Genomic DNA, 23,426 nt, shown 5'->3' on the forward strand with positions numbered 1-23,426 from the left:
TTATGTACTTATTGTTACGTTAGATATTTTTGTGATTATATGGTGATTGGCTCATGATTGATTTTGTGTCCTATGTAATTGTTTCACTGCGTTGTTGCTAATACAATAAAGTAATCATTTGATCATCATTTTGAAATAACCACAGCACATATGACTCGGCATCATGTAGTTTGGCTCTCAGCTACAGAGACAAATATCAGCTTCCCAGAAGAGTGAACCATGTTTGTCTATTGCAGGAAAAAAAAACACCATAGAATTTTGTGGGTCAAGATTTATGGTGGCATAAACGTTTGGGCATTAGAGTCTGTGTGTTTGTTCTGCATAATGCTATTTCATACATTACTATTTTCATACACAGAGAAACCAATCACATGTTGGTTGCCCAGTTCATGTTACGACAGCATGAACAACAATTATGTCACACATCTCGCGTTACAGTAGGCTTGCATTTTCCTTCACTGAGGGTGTCTCTACATAGGAAAGGAGCGGTATGTGAAAAGGGCAACCCACCCTCCAGTTTGCATCTCATCTTGTAGCAATTCAGAGTGACTGCAACAAGGATTTCAGCCCCTCTAATGAAGGAGCTTTTGCATTACCCATCAGAATTTTACTGGTCAAATAACTGAAGGAAGATGTAACAGTAGATATGCACCATGATGAAATAAATCAATGGGGGACTGGATATTGGCAGCAATGAGAAGTTGATTGTATCCCTGGCATTTCTGTCATTTAGCTCATTGCCAAAATGCAAAGGGTTAGCACAAGTCTCTGCTTTAATCTCCCTGATGCAGTCACTTAACAGCCATATAGTGTATGCACAAAATGACTACTTCAAAATGGGGCAGGAACCTCAGGTAAGCAGTTTTTGCTCAACCTCTCATGTTTGGAATAAATTTCAGTAGCACTTTCAAAACTGTTTAAATGTTTAGTGGCAATACAGGTCGTGCCTCATCATCTACTGGGGTTCTGTTCTGTGTTTGTTTTTTAAATCAGTGGAAAAATAACTTTACAGACACAGGTTATTTGCTTCTCTATTGTCACCCCAGAATGCATTAGTATAGACAGTATACTGCATTCAGCCACTAGATGGGGTAAATAATGGAATCTATGGAATGAAATTATAATTTAACAGTGCGAAGGTAGGAACTTGGATTTTGGTGCTTTTTTTTCCTTGTTACAAGGCATTTAAAGGTGAACCTCGGTATCAGTGGTAACTCAAATTAGTGGATACAAAGGTCCCACCTATAAGAACTTATTTCCATCTTTCAGAGTGTTCCCCCCACTGCTGTTTTTTATTTGAATCTTGCCTGATCGTATTTTGGCTGAATACAGGGGGACTTTGTTAAGTGTGGAAAGTCCATTTCACAAGGAGGTATTTTGGCACTGATGTTAGCAACACAAATGATAGGGAAAGGCCTTAACCTTGACAGCAAAAGTGATCTTCAGGTCATTTCCTTTGTTGAGGAGAAAGTGGGAGTCTTCAGCAGACAGTCTAATTTGGAAAGTAGAATTTAAAGATGAGACAACTACAGTGATCCAGATAGGAAGCCCAAGCTTTCAGCTAACTGACTTGAGTAGACAAAATGCAAAGTGGTCTGAGAAATCTGTGATTCAGAATGTTATCGATGGTTTCTTTGTGAGGCAGAGTTATTAGGTTTTGCATACATATTGAAACAAGGTCTTTGTGCCTTTGAAAACAATATATCAGTAAGTGGTTTCTCTTTCACAGTAAGTAGTATCCCTTCAAGTGATCATATTCTGCATAATGGGACTCTCCTGGTGTCAGAGGGCCTTGGCAAAGCCGATGCGGTTGTTTTCCCGGTCAAATTCAGTGTAGTACTCGCCAATGAAACTAGCACCCAGAAGCCACAGAGGTCCCAGCGGAGGAGGAATATCCAAAGCGGAAAATGCCACAGTGCAGAAGTCCTTCCCATAGCCGGAATGCTGCAGAGAGAATGGCCCATCCAAGCAGAGAAGTGAGTCAACAGCTCAAATTTATGCCACAGATAATACTTATTCATGTAGTACTGTGAGCTGGTTCAAATACATAGAATTTGTTGAGTTCTAACAATCAGATGTCCGTATCTAAAAAGTCCTCATCAAAATGTGTTCTCATGGGGAACCCACATCTCTCTGTCTTTTGCAGACATGTTTCCAATCTTGAACTTACTTTTGAGGGTTTATCCAAACACAGCCTTCTTGTGCCCTTGATTCAGCTATATAGTATACATAGACTTTAAAAGCACCCAAAACTCTTCGGTTTTGGAGGGGTACAAGTGTTTAAAATGCTTTCATTTTAAAAAAATTTATTTTTTTCAAATAAAAATGTACACCCTTCAACCATAAAAATACCAAATTATGAATGTAGAATTTAGCACCGTATTAGCTTAGGTAACTCAAACTGGTGTTTTGAACAATTCTAAAGAGCCTTAAATGGCTAATAGCAAAAAGGCTGAATAGAAACAGTATAAATCTGAGTGATGCTGGGAATACACAATGTGGGATGGCTGCTGCCATTATTCCTTATGAACATCCAGAAAGATCTGGCTAGGCCATCTGGGAAACATTGCTGAACAAGATGGACCTTTGATCTGACCTATCAAAGAAGTTCTTATGTGCTTAAGAACATGGAGTAGATCTCCAGTGGGACTGTGCCATCTAGATATGATAGACCTTTTCCCCTTTCTTCTGCACATGGAGTAACATATCTTTGTTGGAGTTCCAACAGAAATAATTGTTTCTAGTCCACCTCCTAGTCCCTATATCTGCCCCAACTACTGCAAATCCTTGCCAAGATCTCACCTGGAGGACGTAGGCAGAGCCACGGAGGACGTAGGCTTTCTCTCCGAGGTGGAAGGAAATATCAGGCAGCAAGTGGATCTTGTTACATTCAATGACATACTGTGAGAGAAGAAGGGAGTTGCAGAAAAAGAAAGGTGTTTAGGTCTGTTCTCTCAGGCTATGGGTCAAAGCATTTTAGGCAAGAGAAAAAATCCTCCCTAGTACATCCAGTGAGAGTCACTCTCTCCTGCCCTTATGAAGAATTTAGGGAAGGATTGTAGCTCATGCTTTGCATGCAGCTGGTTCTAGGTTCAATCACCAGCACCTCCAATTAAAAGATCCCAGATCTTTTCCCAGAGGGAAAAGAGAAAGCATCTGAGAGCAATTGCCTGTCAGATTAAGCAATACAGAGTTAGATGACCAAAAGTCTTGCTTGTTTTAAGACAGCCTCATCTGTTCTCATAAGCAGCCTCCCACTAAAAGGTGCCCAGCAGGTTACTTACAGAGCAAAAGGGTAGTGCTAGGATTAGCTATAACCTATGCCTATAGCTTTGAAAGTTTCTGGGCAGAAAGAGGGCATGAAGGCCACCAAATGTTAAAATCCCACCACTACATTTTCATAATTTTGTACTTTCATTTTCTTGCCCACCACTGGAAGAGTGGATAAGCTTTTGGAGGTAAGTGAAGCATTTACTTACGTCTCTTTCTTCCATCACCATAGCGCCAATGGCTTTCATCAGAACAGCTATGGAACTAGCTGGACCAGTAATAAAGGAACTGCCCGTATCTATAGCCACTGTGCAACCTTCTTGACAGAACAGCAGTTCAGCCTCAACAGATACCCTGTGGAGAAAGCAAAACAGCTGTCCTTTCCTGTTTCAGACAAAGCACTCTGTTACCTTACCTCCAAGTAAGGAAATGATTGTTCCCTTACATAAATGAGATCTCTGTGACTCTCCCCCCCCCCAACACAGAATATAGTGGTCACAATTTTCAGCTGTGGGTGGAAAGGATTAGGCTCTAAGGGCCCAATCCTATCCAACTTTCCAGCACCGGTACAACTGCAATGCAGCCCTGCAGTAAGGGAAGGAATGTTCCCATACCTTGAGGAGGCCTCTGTGACTACCCCCACACCACAGGATGCAGTGCACGACCCATTGGCATGGCTGCACCGGCACTGGAAAATTGGATATGTTTGGGCCCTAAATCTGCAGTCCTGTGCTTTCTTATCTGGGAGTAAATCCCATTGAAAAAGTGGGATTTACCTCTAAATAAATATGCATAGGACTGGGATGCACATTTAATAAATGTGTTAGTTAGTAAGAGTTTCACAGAACAGTGAAAAGACCACTGTTGGATTATTCAGATTGATCACATGTGAATGGTTCCATGAGAGCTGGTGCAGTGTAGAGGCTGAGAGACCAAACAGCCAATCAGATCTTCCTCAGTTCACATCTCACCTCAGTCAGTGGTCTTAGGCAAGCCATCCCCTCTCTGACTCTGCTCCCTAGGGGCCATGCGGGGATAATAATACTGGGTGGTTGCAATGATTCCATCATGATGATACATATCTCGGCATTTGGGAAGCACTGAACAAATGCTAAGTATAGTTTAGGAGTTTTCATGGAGTTGAACAGGCGAGGGAGTGTGTGAGGAGGGAGTTACTGACCCTTTCAGATCAATATGCCAGTAGCCATTCCTGGTAATGCTGAGATAGTGGAAGTCCCCTGTGTAGTAAGATGGATCACTGCCTCCCAGGATGATTTCTCCCCCGATGTTCAGTTCAGAGTTTCTAGGACAAGAATGACAAACAGAGTAACTTCTTCCTTTCTAGCCTGTCTAAAACGGTGGGAGGGGGTGGAGACATCCTATAGGGAAGACACAACGCAGTCCCGGTCCTTTCAGATTCTTGTCGGCGAGGGCACTTAGGAAGCTTGTATGCAATATAATGTGAGGGAGGCTCCTTGCACCCTGGAGGGAGGGTCCTCCTCTGATTGAGGTTAAAGCACGGGATTGGTTGTTAGAGTGATGAACACATATGGAATCCTCTACGTCAGTGGTTCCCAACCTGGGGTATGTGTACCCCAAGGGGTACTTGCCGGGACCTTTAGGGGTATTGAATAATGGTGGAAAAAACCAGGTCTGTATTAGAATGCCTTACGGGGCTGGCGAGGCAGGAAGGAAGGAAGTTAGCTGGCTGTGAAAGCCCCTAACTGCTAGTTTTTAGTCATCAATTCATGTATTATCAGATATGGATCAGTAGTTGAAAACATATAAATTTGAAATAACTGCAGCTATATTAATTACAAACATTTGGCTAATATCTGGGGTACAAGTTATGGAAATGGGCTGCCAAGGGGTATGCAAATGAAAAAAATGTTGGGATCCACTGCTCTGCTTAAGCAATTAGGTGGACATAGTTTTCAAGCGTACGCAGACAATAACCAATGTTAAGTGTACGTGTCAGGTCCAAGCAACTGAGGCTCCCAGCCTTCAAAGGCTGGAGGCTTATATATTCATACTGTAGCTCAAACCATCAGTGCTTTCAAGCCCTTCCCGTGGAATGTGTCACTGGGATGCAAGGGTGAAATTGTTAGTGAGGTTGTATCTTGTGCTTTTCTTTTTTTTCTTTTTTAACTTGGAAGTTCTTCAACCAGAGAAGGTCATGATTAAAACAACTAACCTAGGGATGCTTTCTCCAAGAGGTCTGATAACCAGATGCATTAAAAACAGAGAGACCGGTGGCACCCTAAGAGAATAAGGTTCCCAAACTTTGAGTAGGTGTGCATTTGGTAGATACGACCAATGCCCAGCTTCTAGAAGGGGCGAAACTAGAGTGGAGATTTATCTGCCCTTGATGCCCATACTCTCTGATGTGGCAAGACTCTTCCTATATTAGGCCTGAGACATCTCTAGAACTCATCTAGAACATCTTCCTAGAACTATTCAGCAAAAGGGGGTGAAGGCAATAAATTTCACAAAACTGTCCCTGTTCAACTTCTTTACCAGCACGATGACTGTGTGCTTTGTAGTTGTAGTGGTGACATCAGTGGTGTTTCTGGGAGTCCTAACACTTGGTTGCTGTCAAATGATTTCCCAGATGGCTCTAGAGAAGAGGTTCCCAATCTCGACATTGTGATGCCCTAGGGTATCACAACATATCTGGGGGTGTCGCAGGACCTGCGCTTGCTGAGCCATTCAGCAGCATGAGTCCAACATGGCATGCTAGAGCACATCATGGAGGTCTGGAGCAGTGGGCTGGGCTTCCTGTGGAGGAGCAGAAGGGCCCATCCATCCTCCCTAGCCAGTTTAATGTTATTTTTGAGCTGTTTTCCAGGCACAAACCCAGAAATAAGTGCCAATAATGTCAGTGTGTCATGTGTCACTGGCACTTACTTCCGGGTCTGGAGCTCAACAGGGGAGTCGTTGGCTGGGTAAGTTTGGGAAGCGCTGCCCTAGAATGAGAGCAAGACGTATTGCCCTCACCCTGATTGGCTTCATGATACTTCTGTGACATCACACAGCATCCTTATACGGTCAATTGCAGTGAAGGCAACACTTATGCCCTCATGCTTAGAAGATCTTGAAGAAATAGCCCTAAAACCCAACTGCTGCTAGTTGGTGGAGGCATTACTGATGCAGGTGGACCAATGATCTGGCACACTTTGAGTCAGCTTTATACATTCAACAATCCCAGTACTTATTTTACTGTTCGCTCATTCTTTCTGTATAAAAACTACACTGCAAAAACATCAGTCAGTTTGATAACATAGGAAAGCAGACACACAAATGCCCTCTGCACATGGGCAGAGATTGTCATGTATTTATCTTCAGAAAATACATTCTGGAAATGAGCTCTGACATTCAAGACAGCTTCTAGGGCTGAGCTGTAAGGAGCCTGGGTTTAAATTAACTTGTGTTTTTATTCCAAATCTTAGGTTTTCTGGAAAGAAAGTCAGGCAGATCTATAAGATGATAGCCTAGGGAACAAATACACTCCTTCCAGAGATTCCAGCCTCTGTTACAGAATTCAAAGCACACATTATTCAAGCCTGGCCAAGGTTGCAATCTTTCCTTTTTCTCTAGTGTGGGCTTTTTGCTCTGAACTTACCTGCTATAATAGACAGAAAACACTTTCTCATTCAGGACATCCTCAGAAATGATCTGATCAAACACTGGTGTGATACCGTAGATAGCCTGGTTGGGATACCCCATACCAAGCACTCCGTCAAACTTGGCATAGATGAAAGGGTCATTAGTTAACGCTGTGGCTTCTGCAAACACCTGGATGACAGGAATATCAGCAACCTGGAGTGAAGAAAAGAAAAATGAAGGCACAGCCAGGAAGCCAATGAGTCCTGTGTACTTGTCACATTGAATTATTCAGTGCAGAATATTGTTAGAGCTAACAAGAATTTTTAAAAAAAGGTTATCTCCCTTTCTCAGAGACAAATAACGCAGTTTTGCATTTTTGCATCTGTTTCAATGGCCACTCAAATTGGCATGGGGTCTGCACCTGGCTCTTTGTAGCATAGGCTTGTATAAAAATACTAGGAGGCAGTTTGTAAAATACAGATTGTTGCATGAATACATAAAGGTTTTTTTTTAAGCAAGTAACCACCCCCCCCCCAGTCATTTCTGTTGTTTTAACTTTAGTTATTTGGTAGCCTAATAACTAAACCGTACCAATACAATAGAGTTGGGGGAGAAACATAATAGGCTTGTAGCCTTGTTTGTTGCCTTTGTGTTGCGGTGTGAAAGTGAGGTCCTGTGCCCTAATATTGGTGAGGAAGAGAGCATTTCCTTCAAATAAACATACCTTTTTTTGAAAAAGAAAAAAACAACTATTGTTTTGTCTTTTCAAATATAAGTAACATTTGTAAAACGTTAGAAAGGGAATTTGAAATACTAGGATATTGGTTGGTGGTGAGGGGGAACGTCCCCTAGTTCCATGGTCCCCTTTGTTCTTTTTAAAGGCCTGTATAAGCACACAGCATTTGATTAGAAATATGCTTTCTTTTTACCATATTAAAAGGAACAGTATTTTAAGACTATTTTTAAAGCGTAGTGGATATTGGGAGGGTAGGAGTCCACAGACTTTGGCCGGCCTTGGTAGCCAGTCACTATTTGTGGCTGCCAACAACGCTGTTGCCATCACCAAGGAAGCAAGGGAGGGGCAGGGCGAGAGCTTCAGGTCTGCCTTTGCACTCCGAATGCCGCGGAAGTGTCAGAAATAGACATGCTTTGACCGGCACTGCAGCAAGAGGCAAGCCAACCTCTGACATTGTGATGGGTCTTGTTTCTTACTTTGTTCTGTGTTTTAGACGCAATCTGTTTCTGAAATGCAAAATTTGAGATGAGCAGCCCCTTCCCAGCCTCCTGCCTGAATTTCAGGCTTCAAGGAACACGGGGGTGGGGGTCAGTCTCCAATTTGCAACTCTGGTGGTGGCATCTCAATTTCCAAGTATCTCTGACAGGCAGCAAGAAGTCAGAGCTGAAGAAAGCATGCTTGCCCGAGGAGCAAGGATGGTCACCATGGTGACAGTGACATTTGTGGATCCTTGGGGGCACGGATAAGAGGTGTTGTTCATCATCATGGACGTCACTGGCACCGTCCAATAGGCAGATATTTCGATTCAGCCACACTTTAATTAGGCACCACTGAAAAACAGGTTTTGAACATGTCTAAAGATACACAGTTAAAAAGAGGAATGCCTGTGCTGTAAGTTTGATCCCTTATCAAGATATATATCCACAGGTTGAATACAAAGCAGTTCAGATTATTGGGATCTTTCTTATTTGGGTTCAACAGATTGCAACCACAACCCAGTGGTTCTGTGTGAAAGAATCTAACTCTATGAACAGTTTTTGCTTGCCAGGGATGGAGAAATTGAGCCCGTTCCTCCAGAGTAGACGTAGGAAGGTCCATGAGTGAACATCTGCCCCCTTTTTACCACTTACAATGACAACGTCCTTGCTGAGGAAACCCTTCATGTTTCCTTGTCCATACTGGATTTCAATTTTGGTTCCATTTGACATGTACGTGCTTGATTTGGAGGAGTCATAGCGATTGTGTGAAACTGAAAAAAAAGAAGAAATGGAATATTGCCTCTTAAAGTTACATTAGGCAGTACTATAGAAAGAGTTGATAATCCATGATGAATGAATGCTTGAAAGCAAAATGTTTAATACCAAAGCCCACATTGGTTTAGTAGTCAGAATTTTCTTTGTATCCATAAAGAGCAGACAGAAGGGATTCAGTCATTAATAAATTCAAAGGCAAAATGGCCGTTCAGTATATCTTCTTTTGATTAGGTCCACAAAGCTTTAATTGGTAGACTAATCAGTTGGGGGTCTATGTTAGCCAGCTTTTCATTTTTGTTAAGTGTTTTACTCTGAGTGACTAGAGAATGAAAAATGAACATACTGATAATTGCATTTCTGACAATAAGTCAATCCACATTTGTGAATTAAACTGTTAAGTTCTCTTACATATCTGTTCCTCAAAAAGACATCTATCCCATACTGACATTTTGGTAATAATCACATTATTTCATTCTAATTGATTTTTAATTGACTAAGGCTGCAATCCTAACCAACTTTTCAGCACAGACATAAGGGGAATGCAACTCCAAGGTAAGGGAACAAACATTGCCTTATCTTGAGGAGACTTCCATGACTGCCCCCCAACTGCAGAATGCAGCAAATGCCGCACTGGCACAGTTATGCCAGTGCTGGAAAGTTGGTTAGGATTGCGTCCTAAAATGATTAATCTGTGTGTTGACAACCTTCAGTCTTGAAAGACTCTGGTATCGCGCTCTGAATGGTGGTTCTGGAACAGCATCTAGTGTGGCTGAAAAGGCCGATTCAGGAGTGACAATCCTTTCCACACCTGGAGCAAGTGCAGTCTGTCTGTGGTCTGTCTCCCTGGCTATGGGCCTTCCTTCTTTGCCTCTTAGCCTCAGACTGTTGGCCAAGTGTCTCTTCAAACTGGGAAAGGCCATGCTGCACAGCCTGCCTCCAAGCGGGCTGCTCAGAAGCCAAGGTTTCCCACCTGTTGAGGTCCACTCCTAAGGCCTTCAGATCCCTCTTGCAGATGTCCTTGTATCGCAGCTGTGGTCTACCTGTAGGGCACTTTCCTTGCACGAGTTCTCCATAGAGAAGATCCTTTGGGATCCAGTCATCAGGCCCAATCCTATCCAATTTTCCAGCACCTGTGTAGCCACAATGCAGCCCCAAGGTAAGGCAACAAATGTTCCCATTCCTTAAGGAGGCCTCTGTGATTGCCTCTCCACCACAGGATGTAGTGCATGCCCCATTGACACGGCTGCATTGGCACTGCAAAATTGGATAGGATTGGGCCCTTACTTCTTTAAAAGGTGGAATAATTGCCCTGCTTTTGATTAATCATTAGTACTTGTTGGTTCTTTCTGAAGGTCTTCAGTAGATCGAGTAATAAATGGATGATGTAATAAAGTATCAAAAGTATACAATATCTAAATGTCAAAATGCTAGATATTGTAAATTGCATTCCATTGTCCCCTTGGAATTGATATATTTCCTAGAGTAGTAGTTCTCAAACGTTTTAGCACCGGGACCCACTTTTTAGAATGTCAATCTGTCAGGACCGACCAGAAGTAATGTCATGGCCAAAAGTGACATCATCAAGTAGGAAAATTTTAAAATATTTAAAATGACAAAATCAAATCAAATTAAGTAAGTAAATTAAAAGTTCACAAAAAGTATAAGTTTACAAAATTATTTAAAATAAAGAAGAACCATCCTAATCCTCACAAGCTGATATGTTTAAAAAAAATTCCCCTAACATCCCAAAGGCTGCAAATCTATTCACATTTACCTGGGCATAAGCCACATTGACTATCATTGTTGAAAGTACAGGTCTGTAACATTTCCCCAAATGCACATACCATGGTAGCATCAAGTCAAATAGATTAAAAATAAAATACACATTGAAATGAATGAGGACACACCTGAAATTGGTTTGTGGACCACCTAGTGGGTCCCAACCCACAGTTTGAGAAACAATGCCCTAGAGAATATTAATACTGATTTATCATATAGAAAAGTCAAAGTGACCCATTTGACCAGGCCAACAAATCCTCTGGTTGTTTGCACCTGGACATTCTGACACTTTCCACTATTCAAGGTTGCAGCTTAAACTTCACAAACTGTTCAAACTTCACAAACACAAATAACATACCAAAAGAGATTTCTACATGTAAATCTGTTGTGCCAGTTTTGAAGGGGGCAACTTATAATCAGGAACAAATGGTCATTCGTCATAACTTGGATGCCACAGTAACAATGTCTGATTATGTCCCCTTTGTGTCTGCTTGTCCAGTTTAGTGGGATTCTTTTCAGCTTGTACAGCCTAAGGATGTGGACAGACTCCTTTGGAGTGAGGCCATCCACTTGCCTGCTTGACCTTTGCCTAGCTTGGCTCATTAGATTTGCCCAGGAGGAGCTGGACAGGGAGAGTGATTAATTCCTCTTTGATAGAGGGGTGCTACCACTGGCTTTGAAGCAGGCAGTGGTGCGCTCCCTCCTGAAGAGGCCCTCTCTGGTCTCAACAGTGCTGGAAAACTACCAGCTTGTCTTGAATATCCTGTTTCTGGGCAAGGTTATTGAGCGGGTGGTGGCATCGAAGCTCCAGAGGATGTTGGATAAAGCAGATTATCTAGATTTCTTTCAGTCTGGTTTCAGGTCAGGTTTTGGGATGGAAACAGCCTTGATCACCTAGCTAGGTGACCTGTGCTGGGGACCTGGAGCCCAGGTCTACCCACCCATGTGGCATCAGCAGCTAGATACAGTAATACGGAAAACCAAACACCCTCCTAAGGGCCCAATCCTATCCAATTTTCCAGTGCCAGTGCTGCCGTGTCTATAGGGTATGCACTGCTTCCTGTGTTCAGGGCCTAGGAGAGAGGGGTAAAGGGGGTAATTTGTATCCGGGCCCAGGGTCAAAAAGGGGGCCCAGGAGCCAAAGGAGGGAGCCCAGAAATTTCCTGGGATCTTCCATTTTCTAATCTCACCCAGATTTACTGCCCGCATCAGATGCTGGAGGCATTATCGTGGGTGTATGGTGGCAACTGCCACAAGCCAAACACACCAGGCCCAGGAATGCATACGTTCCTCAACAGTGTCACATCTGACCAGGAAACTGACCTGCTACAGTAGCTCTTTCGCTAGTGGAACTGCTTACCATGAAGGAGTGTAAAGGAGCTCAGCGACACAGCTGCGGGACTGCAGCTGCTGCAGAAGTCAGTTTTGGTGTACACAGGACACTTTCCATTCCAGTGTGAGCCTAGATACAATGATACTGATCTCCTGCAATGATTTTATATATTTGAAAGATATTTTGAGAGTCTTAGGAATGTGTTTGGTTTTCCATATTTCCGTATAGCTGCCAAAGCCAGGCAAGCAGGTAGACCTGAGCTCTGCATTGGGAAGACTGGTATACCTAGGCACCAAAGACTGTTACCACTTTCCCTCTGCCTGTTTTACCCCCATTCTGCCCACCCCCATTGCCATCCCCCACTCTGTTTCACCCCCTCCCACTTTGGGAAGGGGCCCAAAAGAAACTATGTACCCCCTGATAAAATTCCTCTCAGAGGCCCTGGGCAGGGGGAGTGGGTCCCTGGTCCTGCTGAACCACTTAGTGGCTTTCAACACCATCAGTCATGGTGTCCTTCTGGGCTGATTGGCCAACTTGGGGGTTGGGGGCACTGTGTTGCAGTGGCTCCACTTCGACTTGACAGAAAGGTCCCAAATGGTAGTGCTGGGGGATGCCTGTTCGGCACCTGTCCCTTGATGTGCAGGGTGCCACAGGGTTCTATTCTGTGCCCCATGCTATTTAATATCTACATGAAATCGCTGGGAGAGGTCTTCTGTGGATTTGGAATGGGATGCCACCAGTATGCTGATGACGCCTAGTTCTAGCTCTCCTTTCCACCACGTTCCAAGGTGGCTGTTGAGGCCTTGGAGCACTGCTGAAAGCAAATGGGACCTGAATGAGGGCTAACTAGCTGAGATTAAATCCAGACAAGACAGAGGTTTTCCTGGTTCGGAAATCCATGATGCAGGTGGTATTGTCCTGCTCTCAACGGGGTTACACTCACTCTGAAGGAACACATCCGCAGCTTGGGGATTCACCTGGATTCACAGCTGTTCCTGGATTCCCAGGTGGTGGCTGTGGCCAGGGGAGTCTTTGCCCAGCTTTGGCTGGTGTGCCAGTTGTGGCTGTACTAGAATTGTGCAGGCCTGGCCATAGTGATCCATGCCATAGTGACATCAAGATTAGACTACTGTAACATGCTCTGCACGGGATTGCCCTTGAAAATGGTTCAGAAACTGCAATTAGTGCAGAATGCGGCAGCCCATTTACTTGCTGGAGCGTGGTGGTTTGACTCTGTTGTGTTGCTGCTCCAGTGCCTGAATTGGCTGCCCATTAGTTTCCAAGCTGGTTTTGATCTTTAAAGTCCTATATGACTTGGGGCCAGGATATCTGAGAATGCACTTTCTTCCATATAATCTGGCTCGTCCTCTCCATGAGGACGAGAAGAAGGCCCTTTTACAGGTGCCACCGCCGACAGAGGTGGGAGGGGTGGTAGCAAGGAGTAGGGCTTTCTTCATTGTGGCGCCTACTCTGGGATTCCCTCCCTTTCAGTTTAAGAACTGCTCCCTCCTTCCGGCCTTCCAGTGAGGTCTAAAGACTTTCTTTTTACATTTACTGAGTTTCGAGCTTTTAAAATGAATAGTGAAGGTTTTATGCTGATTGTTTTTATGCAATTTTATTGTCTGTTGCTGGCTTTTAATGATATTTTTAGGTAATTTTAATGTTTATATTTGTATTGATTTGATGTTTATATTTTTATTGTATTTGTACTGTATTTGTCTTTAAATTTGTATTGTATTATTGTAAGCCGCTTTGAACGCCCACTGGGAGATAAAGCGGGATATAAATTTGTAAGTAAGTAAATAAATAAAATTTACCTGCATCCAGCAATATGGTAATGCATGTAGGACAACAAAGTAACATATGTTATCACCCTGTATGAATCTCTATGGGGTAGCTTGAGTACAAGCAGGCGCAGCAGCAGCTGTGCAGCTTTCTACTTCTCTGGATGAAGACTTCTGTTGACTCCATTTTTGTTAATCTTTATAAATCAGTATTAAGAAGGAGGAGAGAATGCAGAAGCTATCACCCAACAGTGGCATCCACTGGTGAGGCCTCTGGGACACTGGACAGATTCATCATAAAAATTTAGGCATTCCATACCATATTTTTGACTTCCAGGTGCTTCCAGGAGTATGTGCGATGACTTACCACAGGCACTGAACAGCGGGGAGCACTGATAAGATGGCACCCAGAGATTGGCCGATCCTGTGTCGAAGACTACTTTGAAGACTTGGGATGGAGTTCCAATACTTATTTCACCATAATACTGCACCTGAAAGACACACAACAAAGTATAAACCACGAGATTGCTGCTAACACCTAGAACTTTGCCAGAGCACCTTCCAAAGACATCTGCATGATGACGCACGAAACTCCCAGATTCTGTGGTGGTTTCACTCAGGGGTTATCACACACTCACATCCAGATAGTTTGTGAGGCTGGTTGGTGCTGTTCCATTATGAGGTCCTGCGCCCAGTGAGTATTTATTGTACTTCCGTGATGGGAAGACATCTGACACTTTTACGTCCATCGCCCGCAGCGTCTGCCGGATGGAGGGCATTTTCTTGAGTGGAATCCTGAAAGGTATTTTTTTTTTTTAAAAAAATTACAAATTCTAGCTGTTTATCAGACCCAACAACCTTTGCAATATGTGCAGAAATAAAAAAAATGCAGTTGGCAGATGGCCAGCACTGGCCCAACATGTAATGTTGGTGACCAGCAGAGAGAGCCTCTTTAGTATATTCCACCACATGAGTAATGGCAACATAGGCAGAGAGTGTCAGTTTCAGAACGAAACTGGCATGTCTTGTGCCAAATACAAGTGTCATAGGTAAGATGTCTGTATAACTATGCCTCAACCAACCCACTATTTTCTTGCAAAACCAGGAAGCATGTGCAAAGAGACCATAATCACCTTGGCACTTTGAAAAAGACAGCAAGAAAATTTTCTCTTTGCTAGCAATGAGAATTAATGGTTGGCTACCAAGCCCAGCCAAAACGTATGAACCTCCGAGTATGCATATGTCGGGTAGATTGGATGGATCTTTTTCATAATCTTGAACAGCCTCAGTTCATATAAGAAGATCTCTGCTGGATCAGACCAAGGGTGCAATAATACAGCAGTCCCCTATTGCCCACAGTGGCTAACCAAATACCTCTAGGAAGCCCATAATCAGGCCAAGCACACTCCTTGATTAGAGTCATTGGATCCATTTTCCACTCCCAATTTAAGCTTGTTTTGAACTGCTTCTTTGATATACCCAAGGTTCTGTTTTTCTCTTGTATACCTGCAATGGCTATTTTGTTCAAAAATTCAGATCAAACAGAGTAGACTTTGCTTTAAGAATTAATGCTGCCAAAGCTCTGTTGATAGAAAACAGCAGTTTGTGGCCAGGTTTGGACTTTGCTACAAGTGCAATCCAGGCTGAAAAAAATACTCAAGCACAAACCTGAAACCTTTCTGCAGTCAGCTGATCCACAGACTGAAGCCGCCCTGGCTAGGTACATGCTACAGCCACACAATTACTCTAGATGGCAGCAAATGCCTGCAATGGACTAGGAAGAATGTTTTCAACTTCTATACAATTTTTTATTCATTTGATTTATTTTAAAAGGATAGAGCAGAAATTGAAACATCTTCTCCAGTCCTTTGCTCTCCTGTGTTTTCCCATGTTTAGTGGTAGCAATCTGTTGCCTTTATGCTTCAGATTTATTCTGTGTTTTTAAAATTTAAATGAAAAATGCTTCTTGTTAGTTACACAAACACTAACTCCTTCCTCTGCCATCTACAATGCTCCCTCATCTAACTCTCACTGCAGCTCCTTATTCCATCTCTAGAACCATAAAACACCCCTCATTATGACATCTGAGGTCCCCCATACGTTCTTTTGCACACTCAAAAGCATCAGATGGCTGTCACTAGTTTAGCGTGCTGGGCTGATTTAAAAAATACCAAGTGGTATATTTTAAAACATAACATATCTTTGCAGCAGCAAAAGTATTGAGAAAATGTTGTTATGGGGAAGCAAGGAAGTTGACTTAAGAGGTCCAAGGCTGCAAGTCAGCCATGATGGGCCACAGCCACTTTGTGAGTACTGTACCATTCTTTAAACAATAGTGAAATTAGGACTTCTGTGCATTGTCCCCACTGATGCCAATCAGAGCTCTCCTCTCGGATAAAGAGCAGTCATGAGGAGGCACAATCCAGATATAACCACAGTGAGGTAAAGGGTTAAATGCTCCTCTCCCCATTCAATGAATCTGATCTGTATCAGCCCCACCATAGCTCCTATTCAGGAACCATTTCAGCCTTGATCTATTTGGGTCTGTGCTTCCACTTGGACTGCCCATATAGAAAGTAGAATGGGTATATGACAGGTAACATCATAAAGGCTGTAATCATAAACCAAAACAGGAAGCTGCACAATGAATCCAGTGTGGAACTGTAAATTGAACACTTTGCGCTCCATAAGAATGTACAGCAGAGAGGCATGCCAGCGGCTTCAAAATACACCAGTTCTACTACTCGGAATTACTCAACCACTCACTGCATGGCCAACATTATGCATACATCATTATGACAAGCATGCCAGAGCTATGAGGAAGATGCTAAGTATGAAGCTGGACCAGCTTAAAGGCTATTGGGCCCCAGTGTTGAACTAGAGCCTGGTGACGCCTGCATTTCATCCATAAGGGTCAGTTTCTCACCTACCCAGAGAAATGCAAACACCGCAGCTACTCGCCTATAAGTCGACCCCACAGAAGCAGAGGGCAGGTTTTGAGCCAACAATCAAGGAATTTTCTATGACCCTCGGATAAGTCAGGGGTTAAACTTAGGGGAGTGTCTGACTATAATTTTGTCTGATTTTACCCGAGGTCAGATTCTGAAAAATAACCTACCACTAATTGTCACCTAAGAACTGTAGTCTCTAATTTACTAAAAACATAATAAAAAAATCATAAGATACATTTTTATTCTTTTTTAAATTCTGGTCTTCACCACCTTTTCATAAACACTATCAGAGTAAGTGCACAGTAAACAACATACCAGTAAACAACATACCAGTGGTTCCCAACCTGGTATTCATGTACTCCCAGGGACACTCTACAGGACCTGTAGGGGTACTTGAAAAAGAATGGAATAATGGCAGAAAAAAGCAGGTCGTGCTCCAGAATGCTCTGCAGGGCCAGCAAGGCAGGAAGGAAGGTAGCTAGTTGACTTTGAAAGCCCCACCAATAGCTAGTTTTTGGTGATCAATTCATGTATGCACCAGTGATTGAAAACCAGCACAGTAAAAAAGCTGAAACATAATATGGAAAGTGATCAATCAGCCAGAATTTCTCAGCACACTTCTGGTGCAAAACAGTGCAAAGGCAGAATCTTCTGTTCTTCAAACAGATGAAAAGAGAAAACACTGTGATAAATACATGAAGTCTGGGTTTTTCATATGGGGGAGATGAGGGCTTGTATTATTAATTAAAACATTTTGCTAATAGGAAGGGTACAATTTATGGAAATGGGCTACCAAGGGATATGCCAGTGAAAAAGGTTGAACCATGAATCAAATCCACCTTTAAGGTGTCTGGTGTGTTAAGCCAGAAGCTCTACATACAACATACAACCCATAACACATAACTGGGAGTGTGCAATTCAATTCACAGCAAAGAGATGCAGCTGCATATATTTGCAACCCTTTTTACTCAGAAGTAGACCCATTGCTTTCCATGGGTGTTATTCTTAAGTAAGGGTGCATTGAATTGTAGCCTGCTTCAGATGGAAAGGAGGATTCCCATCCTGGTGTTTCAATAAACAGACCAGCTTTGCAAGCATTTGCAAAGCAGAACCAGGCTGCAGCAGAAGGAAGGAGAATAAAAGGTTAACAGATTGCTTCTGAGGAGCTGTGCCTGCCTGCTGCTTGAGAAACTTGGCTCCAAACTGTTCAGAGTGGAAAGGCTCTGCCCTCTGATTGACCCGGAGATCAGGTGAAGTGAGAATTGGAACTTGATTACTTGGCAGAAATTTCACGTACTATACATGAGTATCTACGGTACCTACAAACAATTTCATTCACCCCATGCTCGGCCCTCAGATGGCTCTTATTTGTCTGGGGCCTTGCTTATGGAATACTAAGCATAAATATGAATTCTTGCTTGGAAAGGCCAGCACATCATCCTCTACATTTTGGCTATCATACAGAAAGAGATGGCTTTACCTTTGGAAAGCATCACTGGAAAAGCACAAGAAGGAGGCCACCACAGCAAAGGCCCAACACTGCTTCATTGTATCCCTGCCTTGGGTAGGAGATCTTCACTCTGGAGCTGTGCGTTCTTGTAATGAAAGAGAAGGAAATCACATGGGGTTTTTATAGCAAAACTTGCTGCCTCTTGAGTTGGCTTCTGCGAGATTTTGAATGGGAGGTAGGAGGCAATAAATCTTGCCAGTGGGGTAGGGAGACACTTTTTAGGTATGAACCTTGACCTTGCTTCCTGGCAGAGGGCAGCCTGGTCAGAGCACATTAACGCATGTCTATGTACACTTGCTCCCTTTCATGCACACTATTAGCTCCGTATATGTAGCTTCATGAGGCAACAAGATCCCTCAAGGCATATTGTATAATACGGTTAAAAATATTTCTAAGTAGGTCAGTCTTTTTTTTCATTTAATAGCATTTCTTAGAAAATGATGCCTGCTGTGTGGAATACAGACTCGGCTGGCCAGTAGAGGCATGTAATCAGTAAAGATATAGTCAAATCAATGGGATGGTGCTATTTATCAGCATCTAAGCAAGAATCTCTACCCTGAATTATTCTGGTCAATATTAAGCAGGAGGTAAAATAGGATGGTTGTTGTCTCACCTTTTACCCCACCAACTGGGATCTAGGACTCCCAGTTCCTTTAGATTCAGTCCAGTACCTTCAAACCTTCTGGGCTGCTGTTGCAGCCCCCCTTTTCCACCAGAAAATGGTTCCCCTCCCCAAGTCTCCCCTTCGGTGGCGAATTTCTACAAACAAAAGGGCTAGAGCAATGGTCTTCAACCTTTTTCATACCACAAACCCAACAAACAAACAATGTATGAGACTTGGGACCCACCACCAATCCCACCCACCTCCTGGGACCCGATCAACCCACCCCTGCCCACCCCATTTCCCCCTACCCCTTGTGCCTTCACAACAACCCTGTGTGGTAGCAGCCTAAGCAGGGCTGGTCTTAGGAGCTGTGGGGCAAGACAGCAAGAAAAGGCTGTGCAGGATTATATCAAGAACTCAGTTTTGATAAGGCAGTACCATAACTGAACTGGATCCAAGCCCTCTCTTGCACAGGCTTTGAAAGGTTGCCACAACCCCCAAAATGAGGCTTTGCAACCCTGTTGGGATTGCAGTCCATAAGCTGAAGAACACCAGGCTAGGGCTTAAGCCTGCATTGGAGCCAAGAGAAGCCTGCATCTGCAAACTGTGTAACTCCTCTTGCCAGTCACATGGAGACAGAATGTTGTCACTGCAGTTACTCAGTGGCTCTTTGTGCATGATCAGAAGCACTCTTGCGTGACACCTTTCTAGACCAGAACACCTTTTTAGACCAGACTGTTGGCACTGATAACAGATTTAAAGCCTGAGCTTTAGATCTGATCTCATGTTGTACACATAAATCTTATGATTGGTTTAATAAGTCACTCTGTGAGGAAAACAAAAGAGTGGGCAACTCTATCTGAGCTGGAGTGCCTCGAATTTCTGAATAGCCCCAGGTACTCTGCACCATCCAGTTCTTCATTCAGGGCCAAACACATTGTATGTAATGTGAGCATATGAGCTGATTGGCTTGTTCCCCCTCCCTCAAATAAGAGCTATGGGGAGCTCTGATATGGGCTGGGACCATGGCTTTTAATACTTTTTCCTGCCATGGTCCCACTCTGAATTGGGCCCCTCTGTGGCAGATATTTGGGACATATGTTACCAAGGTGTAAGCAATGTTAGCCTGCACTTGGGCAGAGGTGTTCACACATTCCATTTAATGCAGGTATACAGTCTGAGCGGTGTACGCAGATCGCTGATCTGTGCACATGAACCCAGGGAAAATAATTCACATAGATATGTGTACCCAGGTACAAATACAGGTCCAACCTTGTTATACACGGATTTTTTATACACAGATTTGACTCAACACAAATGGCCACTGCAAATGAGAAGGAATGTTCCCCTGGAGAAGGGGAAAAATGCACCCCTTTAAAATGTAGAGATTTTTAACTCAACATGATGAGAAGGGCCCTTTAAATTAAAGGAAAACAGTCCCTTACCATAGTTAGAGAGAGGGCAGCCAGCTGACAATCCATCAATCATTCTCTCTCCAAGGGACCCTTTCCCTTTCCTCTCCTTTCCCTTCCAAGGAAGATAATCCTTTCTAAGAGCCTGGAGAGAAACTGATTGTTGGATCGTCCTCTTAATGACTCTTAACATCACAAAGGTCAGCAAGGCTGTTTTTAAATCACCTGAGCAAAGGCACTTTGTTTTTTAAATTGATTTGCTATAGTGCTATATTTTTGCCGTGGATAATGAATAATGAGACTCAATCTGTAGCTGTTGCTGATGCTCATGCAGACATGATTAATATCCACATACGATATTTGCATTTAATCCAGAGTATGTGATTCTCCAAGGTATACAGTCTCAGCCTGTGGCCTTCTGTAGCAAGTCTGGCTCTGATTCAGGAAGGAAATTATGCTATTCAAATTCTTACTTTGCAACCAGTTCAAAAAAAGAACTGTCCATGCAAGCTTCCCTACTGTCTAACTGTACACCAAACTCTAGCAAATCCTTGTACACCTACTGCTTTATGGAAAGGCAACCACTAATTGTCCCTCCCTCCTTTTCCAAGGTCAAAGCAACCTTCCAACTCTGCAGGCAATTACTGGAGTGATATTTCTCATTCAAACTGAATCACTTTATTTTCCCACAAGCTCCCTTGAGCATCAGACTTCTGCGCAGAGATGTTTCTCAAACTCAGCATTTTGGGGGCAGGTTAAAGATCAAAGGAGCTGGTCCAACGGTCTTTTGACAAAACAGTATTTCAGGGACTTCGATGATGACGGGAAGGGAGAACTATGTGAAGCAATAACATAAAGAGCATCTCTCAACGTCAGCCAAGTGACTTGTATTGAGGTGGCCTCAGTAACCTTATGGGTGAGAATTTTTTATATGGCATTGGGAGGCCTGGGAAGCACTCAGCGGGTTTTCACACATGCACAAGATTTTGTTGGAGAGGCAACAGCATGTGAACTAGTGTTATACAATAACAGTGGGTGTATGTAAGTGTTGGCCTCCAATTTGTTTAAATTTGTGGGTTGCTCTCCCCACCACAAAATGCAGTGCATGCCCCATTGGCACAGCTCCATCAGTGCTGGAAAGTTGGGTAGAATTGGGCCCTTAGGTTATTGTAAGGACAACATCAAGATAATATATGGGAGGCACTTTGCACATGCAGAAAGCACTATTCAAATATTAAGTATTCTCACTTAAATCCAGGTGTCTTGATACTTTCTGCCTATGTGTAACAATGGCTGCAGTTCTTTCCTTGTCCCAGTAAAGCTCTTAACAAAAAGTTGATTTGCTATGTGTGCTTGGGTTTTTCTATATGCATAGGCCAGCCTATCTACCCAAACTTCACATGCCTTATGTCTATTCCAGTGTTTCTCAAACTGTGGGTCGGGACCCACTAGGTGGATCGCGAGCCAATTTCAGGTGGTCCTCATTCATTTTATTTTTTACTTTTTAACTTATATTTTACTTTTAATATATTAGACTTGATATTAGAGTGGGCTGGGGCACCTTCCTTATGAGGAAAGGCTACGACATTTGGGCCTCTTCAGCCTAGAACAGAGACGCCTGAGGGGGGGGACATGATTGAGACATACAAAATTATGCATGGGATAAAGTGGATAGAGAGATGCTCTTTACACTCTCACGTAACACCAGAACCAGGGGACATCCACTAAAACTGAGTGTTGGGAGAGTTAGGACAGAGAAAAGAAAATATTTCTTTACTCAGCGTGTGGTCGGTCTGTGGAACTCCTTGCCACAGGATGTGGTGACGGCGTCTAGCCTAGACGCCTTTAAAGGGGGATTGGACAAGTTTCTGGAGGAAAAATCCATTATGGGTTACAAGCCATGATGCGTATGTGCAACCTCCTGATTTTGGAAATGGGCTATGCCAGAATGCCAGATGCAAGGGAGGGCACTAGGATGCAGGTCTCCTGTTATTTGGTGTGCTCCCTGGGGCATTTGGTGGGCTGCTGTGAGATACAGGAAGCCAGTGGGGCTGTTCTTATGTTGCTCCCATGGTATGTGACTGCATTTGAGGAAATGTTGCAGACCTGTACTTTGAACAAGCTACTATGTCTATTCTTTTAAACAATGATAGTAAATGGGACTTACTCCTGGGTCAGTGTGGGTAGAATTGCAGCCTAGGATTGTTAAAAATTTTCCTGCTTGATGATGTCACTTCCGGTCATGACGTCACTTCCAGTGGGTCCTGACAGATTCTCATTCTAAAAAGGAAGAGGCAGGAGGTCTGGTCTAGAGGGTAGAGCCTCCGTTTGCCTGACGATAACATCCACAGGTCACCAGTTTGAGGCCACCGGCACCATGCGACCTTGAAGCAGCTGACAAGCTGAGCCAAGTTATTCCATCTGCTCTGAGCGTGGGAGATGGAGGCCAGGATGGAGGCCAGATCAGAAAGAAACATCTGAATTGTTGTGGCTCTTGAAAGATAGAGCCTTCTTTCAATTGTAAAAATCCCTACGGGGATTTAAATAGCCTGCCTATGTAAACCGCCTTGAATAAAGTCTGAGGAGAAATCTGAGGACCTAGATAGGTGGTATATAAATACCTGTATTATTATTATTATTATTATTATTATTAAAAAGTGGGTCCCAGTGCTAAATGTGTGAGAACCACTGGTCTATTCCATTCCACTGCGTAACTACCTCCTCAATGGTTTTGCAGTCCCTAGGTCAACCAGATCCATTGCAAAACCAAGACTGCAGGCTTCCTTTTCCCACACAGAGATTGGGAGATTCCCACCATCTACGGCTCTGGGTTGCGTCACAGTGACCAGCCAGTTGCCCTTCAGGCAAGACATTCAAGTCAGAGAGTCACAAATCACTGACCTCAGCTTGCATTTCCTAGTTGTAATGGGGACATGAGAAAGCCAGGAGCAGAAAGAGCAGATATAAATCCACTTCCAGGTCATCCAGCAGGCCTTGTTTACACTGGAGAGCTCCTACTCCCTGGAGCTACTCTCCACATGGGGTAGGGGGCAGTGAACAGTTTATACTTGGATGTTTAAGGTGTTCTGTTTCTGAAAGGTAATAGGAAATCCTGAACCAGTAAATCAGCTTTTGCTGAAAAATGGCAGAACTGGTTTTTAATGGCAGTTGATTTCACACACACCCCC

The 23,426-nt window shown here is 43.4% G+C and overlaps 1 protein-coding gene across 1 annotated transcript; it reads right to left on the reverse strand.

Moving 5' to 3' along the window:
- Positions 1 to 1,782: 1,782 nt before the first annotated feature.
- Positions 1,783 to 18,260, reverse strand: REN (renin). The gene is made up of 9 exons (XM_066626219.1): positions 18,193 to 18,260; positions 14,400 to 14,556; positions 14,129 to 14,252; positions 8,743 to 8,861; positions 6,893 to 7,089; positions 4,451 to 4,573; positions 3,480 to 3,624; positions 2,803 to 2,901; positions 1,783 to 1,944 (listed from the first exon to the last, which is right to left on the reverse strand). The coding sequence occupies exons 1-9, from the start codon at positions 18,258 to 18,260 to the stop codon at positions 1,783 to 1,785; spliced, it is 1,194 nt and encodes a 397-aa protein (XP_066482316.1).
- Positions 18,261 to 23,426: the final 5,166 nt, after the last annotated feature.

This window comes from Tiliqua scincoides, chromosome 4, assembly GCF_035046505.1.
Source record: "Tiliqua scincoides isolate rTilSci1 chromosome 4, rTilSci1.hap2, whole genome shotgun sequence".
Classification (NCBI taxonomy): Eukaryota; Metazoa; Chordata; class Lepidosauria; order Squamata; family Scincidae; genus Tiliqua; species Tiliqua scincoides.

What these genes read in the sequence shown, in the direction of transcription:
- REN (XM_066626219.1), bottom strand. Translation starts at nt 18,260, where the DNA reads ATGAAGCAGTGTTGGGCCTTTGCTGTGGTGGCCTCCTTCTTGTGCTTT. An exon ending in CCCGCTGTTCAGTGCCTGTG is followed by an intron (nt 8,862 to 14,128) that starts GTAAGTCATCGC and finishes CTTTTTTTTCAG; the next exon opens with TTTCACACAATCGCTATGAC. An exon ending in GCTCTGCCTACGTCCTCCAG is followed by an intron (nt 1,945 to 2,802) that starts GTGAGATCTTGG and finishes TTCTCTCTGCAG; the next exon opens with CATTCCGGCTATGGGAAGGA.